The following is a 13,379-nucleotide window of genomic DNA, read 5'->3' as shown; positions in this document are numbered from 1 at the left end:
TGCCATTTTATATATCTAAATGAGTGTATTTATGTATTTATTCATACAACTGCCACACCTAGAAACCTGTAGGAAGAATTAAGTCTACAATTACAGTTATAATTAAGGAAATATAAGTTTTTGTTATAATAGAGACCTAATCCACAGTTAATCAAAAGTACTGAAATTATATCCATTGACTGGAACTGATTTTGAGTCAACTCAAATTGATTAGGACAAATCAAGCCTGTGTGCAAATACCTTTAGGTTTCAGCACCTTGCAGGTGCTTTAGAGGAAGAGATATTATTACTTTATCAGGTTTTATCACAGATTTAAATGTAAAATTCTTCTTTTTCTGCTCCTTGAGGCCCTGCCCTCGGTGTCTTCAACACTGAGCTGTTGGTGCCTGTGCTGAAAGAGGGTTAGAATAGAGAAACGTGTCATAAAAATATCTATTCCTCTATGAAAAAAAAAATCTTATTATTGTTGTAAAGCTGTTTTAAGTGCAAGACTGATCAGTACCATCCAGGGGGGGTGTGAGTCAGGCCAGTGCAGCTCTTTGAGGTGTTAATTTGAGACCTTCCACCCAAAAAAAGGGACGTGAAGCTGCACACAGGAATCAGCAGGAAAGAAAGTTAAACACCCTCTGCCTGTTTTCCTGCTGTCCCTGGCACAGGGATGTGTGTTCCCATCCTCTGAGGAGTGAGTGGGTGCTCCTGCCATATGTTGAGGAACACCTCAGTGGAGGGTTGGCCAAACACCTTCCCAATCTGTCTCTCCAAGAACCTGCAGCTCTCCCACCACGGCAGGCAGAACGAGAAACACAGCTCTGAGGTACAGCCTCACCTGGGTAACTAATTCCCCCAGGTTGGTGCTGCTAATAGCAATAAAAACAACTTCTAAGCTAGGAAAATATAACAGGGTGGCTTTTTTTTTTCTCCCCCTTCCCTGTGTTATCAGGAAACCGCTGTGGCCCCGTGGACAAAAGCGTTGGGTTTGAAGCCATGGTCAGGCAGGCAGGGCTCTTCTGCTTCCAAGGCCAGTGGCATCCTGGCCTGGATCAGGAATAGTGTGGCCAACAGGAGCAGGGAAGTGATTCTTCCTTGGGGAGGCCACCCCTGGAGTGCTGTGCCCAGCTCTGGGCCCTCAGCTCAGGAAGGACATGGAGGGGCTGGAGCAGGGCCAGAGAAGGGCAACAAGGCTGGGGAAGGGACTGGAGCACAAGTGCTGTGAGGAGAGGCTGAGGGAGCTGGGGGGGCTCAGCCTGGAGAGGAGGAGGCTCAGGGGAGACCTTCTCACTCTCTGCAACTCCCTGACAGGAGGGGGGAGCCGGGGGGGGTCGGGCTCTGCTCCCAGGAACCAGCAGTAGGACAAGAGGGCACAGCCTGGAGCTGCCCCAGGGGAGGGTTAGGTTGGATATCAGGAAGAATTTCTTTGCAGAGAGGGTGCTCAGCCATTGGAATGGGCTGCCCAGGGAAGGGGTGGATTCTCCATCCCTGGAGGTTTTTAAGCAGAGACTGGATGTGGCATCAGTGCCATGGGCTGGGAACCACGGCGGGGTTGGATCAAGGGTTGGACTGGATGATCTCACAGGTCTTTTCCAACCCAGCTGATTCTCTGATTCTCTGATTCCATGATTCCATGATTCTATGATTCTATGAATCCATGATTCCATGATCCTAAGGCTTCTTCAGAACTCCCCCAGCTTTCGAACCTCTTGCCCAGTTTCTGTCAGATTTTATCAGAAAGGTTGTGGAGCATCAAAGGTGCAGTTCCAGCAGGTTTTTGGATGAAATCTCGATTAATCCCTCACTGGAAGAAAGGGTGAAGAGCTCAACCATGTTATCAGACAGCAGAGAAGTTACCAGCAGGTCAAACCTCAGGAAACCAGGTTGTTTAAATGGCACTGCCCACAGAGTGCACGTGTGCATCCATAGAAAAATATAAATAGCAAAATATACTCAGCTGGAGCACAGGAGGGCACCTATTTGTTGGGTAGAATGTAGAAGACAAATACATATAAAATACTGAAAAGGAAACTTCAACAGATTTAATAGTTCTTGGTAGTGTAGACTTGGGCATCATAGCAAAAATCTGGTTGTTGGGTTTTTTTCCATGATAATTGAAGTTGATTATTTTCTTGATACTTTAAGTGTTAATAACTAGTGTAGCTGCCTCTATAAATGAGAATTTCTCCTCTAAATACCTTCAGCTTGCACTTGGCCAAACCCTAAGAAATGCAGACATGGAACATCAAGCCCAGGAGACTGAAAAGTGTGAAATCCTGCAAACTAAAAGCAGGGGAAGATGTAATTCTGTCAGAACCAGGAACAGCAGCAAGAACAAACAGCCCCAGTATTATCAGGGTCATGTTGTATTGAGTCCTTCACAATTATCAAGTGCTGAGGTGGAACCTCTGATGAAAAGCACAAAGGGTCAAGTCATATGAAAAACAGAGAGTGGGTGGCTGTAGGGACTTCAAAGGTATAAGGAGAATAATTATTCATGTAAAACCAGACCTCAGAAGGTTTATCAGGGCATCAGAAATGGGCAATCAGTTACAGAAAGACATGTGCTTCTGTTTTATATGTGAGCTGTTGCCACAGAAGGATGAAGATTAACCCCTTGCCTGTGGTTGTACAGGAAAAATAGACAGGGAAATAGGTCTTACAGGTTCTAGTCATGTCCTTTAACTGCCAGAACACAACACTCTCCTAAAAGATGGAAACAAAAGTGATCCCAGTATTGTATCCTTGCCCCCAATATTTAATATGCAATCAAATATTTATGCTCAACATGATTATACTTGAGTTCTCTTTTACTTTTTTCTTCTTTAAAGAGTCACAGGAAGACTGTTTGAAGAGGAAAATGATAAACTGTTGAAGAGATGAATATAAAAATTAGGTATACATTTCAAGGGTAAATCTAAATGCCACAGTGGAGCTGTTATGGGAGCTCATAATGTGTATTTATAATGGGCTCCTGCAAAGTGTGCTGTGCTGGCACTGCTGCAGTTACGGGTCTGTCAGCATTTCCACTCCTCAGGGTTATCACTCAGGGTGCTGCAGCTCAGCCATCAAACTCCTCTCATCGCCAGAACGGGCTGTCTGGACTTTTCCATAAGGTTCCCAGCTGGAAAACGTCTCGGAAGAGCGAGGCCAAGGGGATCCTGCAGGCGGGTAACGATGTTCTGGAGAGAACAGCCCAAACCTGCAGAAATGGCTCGTTAGGTGCTAATGGCAGCTGCTGAACCAACGTCAGTGCTGAAGTATATCCTTGAAATACTTGAAATGAGAGATAAAGAGTGCATTTTTAAATCCCCACAGCTAAACTTTCAGTCCCCCTGTGCACCTTGATCCGCGAGAACGCAGGTTGCACAGCCCCTTCTCGATGTTCTGAATTACTTTTCTCCCATCAGCTGTTCCTACAACAATAAGGCATTTTTTTTCCTCTCTGCTGGTAATCTTTCAGTAACCTCATATTCTGCTTTTAATACTACACAAATTCAAATTCTCTGCTGCTGTAAGTAGTTCCATTATAGTTCCCCTGACTTTAATAACACATCGGTTTACGCCAGCTGAGGGCATGTCTTGCAGGCTTTCATATCTCAGGTTTGATCACAGCTCTGCATTTACCTTGTCACAGGGATGCTAACCTGGAAATGTGTATATCAGGGAGATTTGGAACATAATTTTCCTTGCTTGAGCAGAAATCCTCCAGGGGTTCCCTTGTCAGAGCAATGCAATATAAAATCATCCGTGGGAAAGGCTGGGGTTGTGCTGTATCAGACTCTGTGCCGGGCTCCAAGGATAGGAAGCTACTGGTTTGCTACAGCTTGTGAGTAGATTTGAGGAGGTCTTGCGAGAAACAACACTCCCAAGGATGCAGAGAGCTCTGCAGGTTGGAAGGGTGAGTGCCCTTGTCCAGAACACAGCTGAGGTGACAGCAAACATGTGCTCCTGCCACTGCCTTAACCTGGGAGAGACACGGGGAATGAGAGATGTACAACACCTGAAGGGGCCTGCAGGGAAGCCAGAGAGGGATTCTTCATCAGGAACTGGAGTGATGGGTTCAAGCTGAACCAGGGGAAATGCAGGTTAGATATATGAGGGTGGTGAGGCCCTGGTACAGGTTGCCCAGAGAAGCTGTGGCTGCCCCATCCCTGGAAGTGTCCAAGGCCAGGTTGGAGCAACCCGGGCTAGTGAAAGGTGTCCCTGCCCATGGCAGGGCATGGAATGAGACGATCCCTAAGATCCCTTCCAACCCAAACCATTCCATGATTCCATGATTCAAGATCTAAGGGCACAGGTGCCTTTTCTCTGTTACCTCTTTGAGCTTGGGCATTCCCCTGCAAACCCTGCTCTCCCTCTGGGTTCAGGATATTCCTGGAGGTCTCCATATTTCATTTCCTCTGGTTGCCCTCTGCTCTGCTTCGTGGAGCAAAGCAAAGATGAGCTGCAGAGCTTTGCTGAGGTGCCTGAACGTGGCCCTTTCCCAAGGAAATGTCTGCCTTTCCCAAGGAACGTGGCCCTTTCCCAACCGGCGGAGAGGGGGAGAGAGAGAGCACATCTCCCAAGGCAACATCAGAACGAGCTGTCACTCAGGGTAAATTGTGCAGATCTTCATAACATCATCTTCCTTCAGCAGTCTTATGTGCTTTGATGTGTGGTGAAATAATTAATACTTTAAATGTCAGCACTGCTGCCGTCGGGTGTCGGAGCCGGTCCCCGTTGAGCTGAGCTGGGCTGAGCTGCTGAGCAGGTTTTGCAGCTCCAGACAGGTGTCATGGCAGCAGTTGCTCAGCTGTGAGGATTTATTTTTCCTCCAGTTCCAGCGAGTCACAGTGTGTTTAAAATGAAAGCGTGGCTTTTGGAGGGTTGGGAATGACGTAAAAGGGGAAGCAGTGCCCATAATCCATTGGAGCCTCGAATAAATAAAGTCAGTCTGTGGCACGTTTAGACCTCTCCCTAGTGCTGATCTTAACAAACCTGGGGTTGAAACAGTAATTCCAGAGTGAGGTCTGTGGGCTCACTGACAGTTTAGTTTATTCACTAGGTGGCTGCTCTTTTTGGCATACATTAGATTGTGTCGTGCCCAGCTTTTTAAACCATGTTCTGGGAAGTTCAAGAGACCCCTCGAGCCTGAAATGCTGGATATGAGGGTTGCCAAAGGGATTTTTGCTGGGCCTGAATCAGTTTTCTGGGGGGTTTAATTTCAGATGTCTGTTTTCCAGGGCATAATGAACAGCCTGCTTGTGTGTCAGACCCCTTCATGGTCCCTGAACCCAGGAACCCAAAAGCACTGGGACGTAATTTTGGCATATTTCTGTCTCATACACAGATAAATCCCTACTGATCCAGTAGCTCTTTTCTCAGTGGAAGTGGCATTGTGGGGGAGCTGTTTAAACTTGCTGGTGGATTCTATAGCAAGGTGTCATTCACTCCCATAAATGCTGCTTTTTAGCAGGATTTCACGACAGAGATATTTTTGTTTCATTAATGAGTGAAACGAGTAGCAGGCAATTTGGTTGCAGGCTGTACAGAAAAGCTTTGTGCTGAAAGACATAATATATACATTGATTCAGAAGGGCTGAGTTCTTAGAACAATTCAGCACTGTCGAGAAATGATTTGCTTCTGTTTATCCATCAGGATGAAAATCTCCACGCCAATCCATTGGAAAAATGTTGGTTGAACAATGGCCAATTTCTTCTTCCCAAATTTAGCATTTTGCCTATTCCCATTAGCTATTTTTAGTGAACTATGTACATAGATATATGTTTGGATTCCTATATGTTTCATATTTCTTTTGCTGAAGATACATAACTCAGATGGTTAGATTGGTAATCAAGAAGAGAAATGGCACAAAATGATGTACAGGCTCTTGAGAGAACTGGCCTATAATTCTCAGGATTATTGGCAAAATAACCCACCCCCCCAAAAAAAACCCCTCTTCCCAAATGGGATGTAGATTCTGTGGCAGTTGAAATGTGTATTATTAAACTCCTTAAGCAAACCAGAATGGCTCCCAGTGGAGAGCAAAGACATTCTAAGTATAGCCAAGACTAAATTCTCAGGTCTGGGTTTTCTCTACTCAATTCCCACTTGATTATCTCCTGTAATATTTAAACTTCATGCCATGCCGTAATTATTTAATAAAAAGTAAATATAAAATGTATCTCAGTGGGGAATATGACCTTTTACCTTCATGTTGTTATACCAAAGACAGACCCAGGCAAACAGAGAGCCTGGATCAGTGGAATAGTCTGTCTCACTTGATAGTTTCATCCTCCTGGTGCCTCAGATGGTTCTCTTGGAAGGAGCTGAGGATATTTTGGAAGATTCAATAAGTGCCACCAGCATCTCTTGCAATCAGGGGTTTTCAGCTGTGCCAGTCACCAGTCGTTTAAAAAAAAACCCAAAAAAGCCATTTTTTTCCCAAAAGAATCACAAATGGTACGAGAGGATGGAATCCAGCACCGAATGAGGGCAGTGCTGAAGGACTTGCACGTGTTACTCATTAAATGTGTCACGAAACTCTGAGCAGGATCCTCAGCATGAATGTGGGGTCTGTGTTCCAAGGCACACGCTGAAGGCCAAGGAAATCCCAAGGAAAACATCCCCGGGGCTGTGCTGGTGCCCGCTGCTCGTGCTGATGTGCCAGAGGCAGGCAAGGCTGACTTTTGGGGTCTGCACCCGTGGAAATTGGAGTCTCCTCCTGAACGACCAGAAAGGGGATCCTTATTTCCCAATTACAAACACAATTTGGCTAGGAAAGCACGGGAAGCTCTCTGGAATCGTCAGAGGGCTCTGCCAGCTCTTGCTGACTAAAGATCTGGGTCAAAACCTCCTGGTTTATCCACCAGAGATTCCCATCATTCCGGGGAAGTGGGGATGTTTGCAGAACACAGCTGGAGAGCTGAACGTGCCTAACGAAGAGCTGTGCCCTACTTTGGGGCTGCAGAACGTCGGGGGCGTGCGTGGGATGTGTTTATTAAAAAAGCAAATGTCACACTCGGATTTCTGCCTCCACAACCAACAGCACGAGACCTGCTCTAATTTATGTTTGCCCCATAATTTGCTTTATTGCTGCCCCACGGTCAGTTTGTCCAGAGCAAACACGTTCACCTTGAAAAGAGGTATTTTGTGATGGTGCTGCTGTGTCTCCCAAATTATTCATTCAGCCTTTGGTAGGTGGTGAGAATCAGAACTGGAGCAGTTTTAAGTGCAGAAGTCATGATTTCTTTGTTCCCTTATTGAGTTAGAGCCATACAAATATATATTTTTATATATATATTTATATATATATATTTAAAGATACATATGTCTCAAAGGTTCCCTTATTGAGACAGAGCCATAGAAATATATATATATTTATATTTTTTTATATATATATTTAAAGATACATATATCTCAAAGATAAATATATATCAAAGAAATATATCTCAAAGGTGTATATATATATATATGGATATATAATATAAAGATATATGTCTCAAAGTATATATATCTCAAATATATATATCTCAAAGGTATATATATATACATATCTCTCAAAAGTATATATATTTTTATATATATAGGTATCTCTCAAAGAGATATACATCTCAAATATATATATCTCAAAAGTATATATATACATATAGGCATATCTCAAAGGTATATATATTTTTATATAAAAATATATATATATATAGTTATATCTCAAAGGTATATTTATATATAAATAAATATATAAAAATAAATACATATATTCATATAATGTGATGGGGTTTTATGTTTTCCTTCCAGCTCTAAATGAACCTACCATAGATTATGGCTTCCAAAGACTGCAGAAGGTCATCCCAAGACATCCTGGTGACCCTGAAAGACTAGCTAAGGTAAAATATTTTTAAGCATTTCACTCAGTCAAATAAATATGGGGGTTTTTTTTCACTTCTAATTCATAAAAGAGACAAAAATATGCCTTAAATGACAATCACATCTGGAAATAATTCCCCAATTAGTTTTAAGTCCAACAAGGAGGTGATTGTGTGGAACCCAGAGGTGCCAGAAATTTTTATCTGTTGGAGCTCCAGCACTGTTTGTGAACCTTTGCTGCAAAAATGAGAGTCCACTGCAGATATTTCCCCAGTTTGTGGTCACTGTGCTCTGCATTCATCCAGAGTGGCAAAAAGAATATTTTGAATTATAGACACGTATTTATGTGTCTATGCAAAGGAATATATTGCATTATAGGCACATATTTACGTGTCTAGGCACAAGAATAAATGGAAATTCAGTAGGGAACGGGCACATCCGAAATGTGTCTCCCTTTTTGAGGCTGGTGAGGCAGAGCAGGTTCAGGACTCTGGAGAGCTCCAGGTCAGGATGAAGCCCTGGGCTCTCCACAGCCACTGGCAGGGAAAAGGGATTGACAGTCTGGGATGTCTGGGAGACGCTGGAAGGGGTTCCATTTTTCAGATACTTGGCAAATAATTCCTCTGTAAGGAGGAATTAAAACTGTCACCCAGTTTTCAGAGTGGCCACACACAAACATTGGTTTTTCTTCTGTTAAAAACGTCTCTTTTCTGCTCCTCCCCCAGGAGATGCTGTTGAAACGAGCTGCTGACCTGGTGGAGGCCCTGTATGGGACACCCCACAACAACCAGGTCAGGGGAGGGAGTGGGACATGGGCAGGTTCCCTAAAAACCCCTGGAATTCATAGAATCCCAGAATCAGCTGGGTTGGAAGGGACCTCCCAGATCATCCAGTCCAACCCTTGATCCAACCCCGCCGTGGTTCCCAGCCCATGGCACTGATGCCACATCCAGTCTCAGCTTAAAAACCTCCAGGGATGGAGAATCCCCCCCTTCCCTGGGCAGCCCATTCCAATGGCTGAGCACCCTCTCTGCAAAGAAATTCTTCCTAATCTCCAACCTAACCCTCCCCTGGCACAGCTGCAGACCCAGCCCTCTTGTCTTGCTGATGGTTGCCTGGGAAAAGAGACCAACCCCCCCCGGCTCCCCCCTCCTGTCAGGGAGTTGCAGAGAGTGAGGAGGTCTCCCCTGAGCCTCCTCTTCTCCAGGCTGAGCCCCCCCAGCTCCCTCAGCCTCTCCTCACAGCACTTGTGCTCCAGTCCCTTCCCCAGCCTTGTTGCCCTTCTCTGGACCTGCTCCAGCCCCTCCATGTCCTTCCTGCCATCCCGTTTCTGACCGTGTGTCCCCCCCACAGGACATCATCCTGAAGAGAGCTGCCGACATCGCCGAGGCCCTGTACAGCGTTCCCAGGAATCCCGGCCAGCTCCCGGCGCTGTCCAGCTCCCCTGCCCACAGCAGCATGATGGGCATCAACTCCTACGGCAGCCAGCTGGGCGTCAGCATCTCCGACTCCACCCAGGGCAACAACCAAGGTGAGCCCGCGGGGGATCCTGGGCTCTGCACCCCAAAATCCCGGTCACGGGGATGCCAAGGCGGCTCCTCCACCCTCCGGGGGTGCTGCCCCTTGGGATGGTGCTGGGGCTGCACCACCTTCCACTCACCACATCACCCATGGCTGAACCAGCTATTGGGTGTATTTGATAACCAGAGGACATTTGATAACCAGATTTGATAACCATTTCACTGACCAGACCATGAAACAGTTATTGAGCATATTCGGTACCCAGAATATATTTGATAACCAGATTTGGTAACCATTTCATTAACCAGATAATGAAACAATTATTGGGTGTATTTGATAACTGCTAACCAGATTTGATAACCACTTCACTGACCAGATAATGAAACAATTATTGGGTGTATTTGATAACCAGAGTACCTTTGATAACCAGATTTGGTAACCATTTCATTAACCAGATAATGAAACAATTATTGGGAGTATTTGATAACTGCTAACCAGATTTGGTAACCATTTCATTAACCAGATAATGAAACAATTATTGGGTGTATTTGATAACTGATAACCAGATTTGGTAACCATTTCATTAACCAGATAATGAAACAATTACTGAGTGTATTTGATAACTGATAACCAGATTTGATAACCATTTCACTAACCAGATAATGAAACAGTCACTGAGTATTTTTGATAACCAGATTAACAACAGCTGAAATAAATTTTTATTATATTTAATAACCATGTTAACTACGGGTGAACCAATTATTGAGTATATTTGATAACCAGATTAACTCTGGATGAAACAATTTTTTGAATATTTTTGATAACCAGAATATATTTGATAACCAGATTTGATAACCACTTCACTAACCAGATAATGAAATAATTATTGAGTTATTTGATAACCAGATTAACCATGGTTTAAACAGTTTTTGAGCATTTTTGATAACCATATATATATAAAATATGTCTGTATATAAACATAAAAATATAGAAATATATATGTATATATATATGTATACATATATGTAAATATATAAATATATGTGTAGAACATCCCACATATATATATAAAAATAATATATATAAATATATACAATATATAATATATATAACATATTGTATACAATATATAATATATATAATATATTGTATACAATATATAAAAATAAATATATATAATATACAATATATAATACATAATATATAAATATATAATATCAAAATATATAATATTATATATATAATATATATTATATAATATATATAAATATATATATCTCCCACATATATATACATTCTAGCTCACCAGAAAAGATAAACACAAAATATTGTCCAGGGGTTTTGAGTAAATTTAAGTTTTTAGTAAATCAAACCTCCTTAGAAAAATACACATCAGTTCACTTCCAAAAGTCGACTTAAAACACAATATTGCTTAACTTGAAAAAAACCACCGAGTTAAATGGTATTTGCTGGAATGTTTTAGTTAAGCTTGGTTTAAATGAGTCCATTATTTAAGGGGGGGTTTAATTTTTAAGCTTGGTTTAAATGAGTCCATTATTTAAGGGGGGGTTTAATTTTTAAGTTTGATTTAAATGAGTCAATTATTTAAGGGGGGGTTTAATTTTTAAGCTTGGTTTAAGTGAGTCGATTATTTAAGGGGGGGTTTAATTTTTAAGTTTGATTTAAATGAGTCAATTATTTAAGGGGGGGTTTAATTTTTAAGTTTGATTTAAATGAGTCAATTATTTAAGGGGGGGTTTAATTTTTAAGCTTGGTTTAAGTGAGTCGATTATTTAAGGGGGGGTTTAATTTTTAAGTTTGATTTAAATGAGTCAATTATTTAAGGGGGGGTTTAATTTTTAAGTTTGATTTAAATGAGTCAATTATTGAAGGGGGGGTTAGTTTTTAAGCTTGGTTTAAGTGAGTCGATTAATTAAGGGGGAGTTTAATTTTTAAGCCGGACTCATGGATGCATTTGGAACTGTTTCGCAGGTTATATCCGGAACACCAGCAGCATCTCCCCCCGGGGTTACTCCTCCAGCTCCACCCCCCAACAGTCCAACTACAGCACGTCCAGCAACAGCATGAACGGCTACAGCAACGTGCCCATGGGCAACCTGGGCGTGCCGGGCTCGCCGGGCTTCATCAACGGCTCTCCCACGGGATCTCCCTACGGATGTACGGCCCTGGCCTTCCCTCCCCTGCTCCCTCAGCCCACTCCCTGAGCCCAAAAGGGGCAGCAAGGGAGGCTTTAGGGAGCAGGGCTGATCTGGGGCTTGGGGGGGTTTGGTGCCGACGAAAAATATCCCTGTTTTTCAAGAGAAGTGGAGGAATAGTCAAGATTGTTTCTTTTTTCCTCCCTTTTTAAATCCTTACGTAATTATTAGTATTATATATTATTGCATATTACACATGATAGTATTACATATACATATATATTACATATATAGTATATTATTATATATTATTGCATATTACACATTATAGTACCACATATACATATATATTACATATATAGTATATTATTATATATATCTTTATTATATATAATATATATTATAATATATTATTGCATATTACACATGATAGTATTACATATACATATATATTACATATATAGTATATTATTATATATTATTGTATATTACATATTATAGTATTACATACACATATATATTACATATATATTACATATATAGAATATTATTATATATTATTGTATATTACATATTATAGTATTACGTACACATATATACTATATATAGCATATTATTATATATTATTACATATTACATATTATAGTATTACATATACATATATATTACATATATAGTACATTATTATATATTATATATCATTATGGATTATATTACTATATTAATATTACATATTACTATATATTATAATGGACTATATATTATATATTGTTATAGATTATAGATTATAGATAATTACATGTTATATTATATATCATTATGGATTATTGATTATAGATTACTATATATGACTATATAATATATATTGTTATGTATTATAAATAGTTATATATAATATTATATATCATTATGGATTATCGATTATATATGACTATATATTATATATTATTACACATCATAGATAATTATACATTATATATTGATTAAAGATTATATATCATATTAATGATTAATATTACTGATATTAATCATTATATATAATATATCATTATATACTATATATTACCATATATTATATATCATATAATATAATATAATAAGGGGGCCTCTGGTGGTCTAGTGGTTAGAGTGTCTGACTCTCACCGCTGCGACCCCGGTTCGATTCCCGGCCCCCTGGGCAGGTGGAGCTCGTCAGCCGTGGAAGGCAATCCACCTAAGAGAAGGTCACTCGAAACAAACCTACATCCTGGGGACCTCACTGCCACTGTCCAAGCTTTGCTCGGCCCCGGCAGATGAACCTCAGGACTAAAGGGTGGGCTCAGTTCAGCGCACGCTGTGTCTCACCTAAAAATCCACTGCGCAGGCTGGAAGGGTTAATGACCTTTCCCAAATCTTCGCTCGCGAAGACTGGCCATTATTTATTTATTTATTATCTAAATAGATAGTAGAGAAACATATCCTTACACCAATTCCTAAGTGGCAAAGGCCACAGTGAGAAAGGAGGCCCAATTTGCAACTTTATTAAGCAAGTCACCATTACTTTTAGCACAGGGACTTTCCCAAAGCCTGGGCAAAAGCCACTGTGAAATAATTTTTATGAGCTTGAACACATCATCAATAACTGAGAGCTGAATTGGGGATTAATTTCCTCTGGAACTATATTACCCTAATAACCAGAAATAGAACGGCGATAGAATCAAGCTCTGCATTTCTAGTTACTGGTTCCACCATGAGCAGTCACCCTTTATTTCATGCCTTGAGTTCCATCTGGCAACAGATTGTGTGTAAAATATATATATATAAAATATATATATATTATATATATAATATACATTACATTTATTTATTATAGATATTTTATATAT

At 41.0% G+C, this 13,379-nt stretch overlaps 1 protein-coding gene across 1 annotated transcript in view; it reads left to right on the top strand.

Moving 5' to 3' along the window:
• The window catches only part of EBF2 (EBF transcription factor 2), a 123,706-nt gene extending 112,123 nt beyond the window's left edge, over window positions 1-11,583 (top strand). Inside the window, exons 11-14 of the mRNA XM_039386643.1 lie at window positions 7,769-7,857; window positions 8,563-8,628; window positions 9,191-9,368; window positions 11,351-11,583. Coding sequence (XP_039242577.1) covers window positions 7,769-7,857; window positions 8,563-8,628; window positions 9,191-9,368; window positions 11,351-11,583 — 566 coding nt within the window. The remainder of the gene's footprint in view (window positions 1-7,768; window positions 7,858-8,562; window positions 8,629-9,190; window positions 9,369-11,350) is intronic.
• Window positions 11,584-13,379: the final 1,796 nt, after the last annotated feature.

The sequence above is a fragment of the Pipra filicauda genome, unplaced genomic scaffold, assembly GCF_003945595.2.
Source record: "Pipra filicauda isolate LSUMZ 115617 unplaced genomic scaffold, ASM394559v2 scaffold498_size1627759_pilon, whole genome shotgun sequence".
Taxonomy (NCBI): Eukaryota; Metazoa; Chordata; class Aves; order Passeriformes; family Pipridae; genus Pipra; species Pipra filicauda.
Note: the sequence above shows the minus strand (reverse complement) of the source record. Positions and strands in the feature narration are given on the sequence as shown.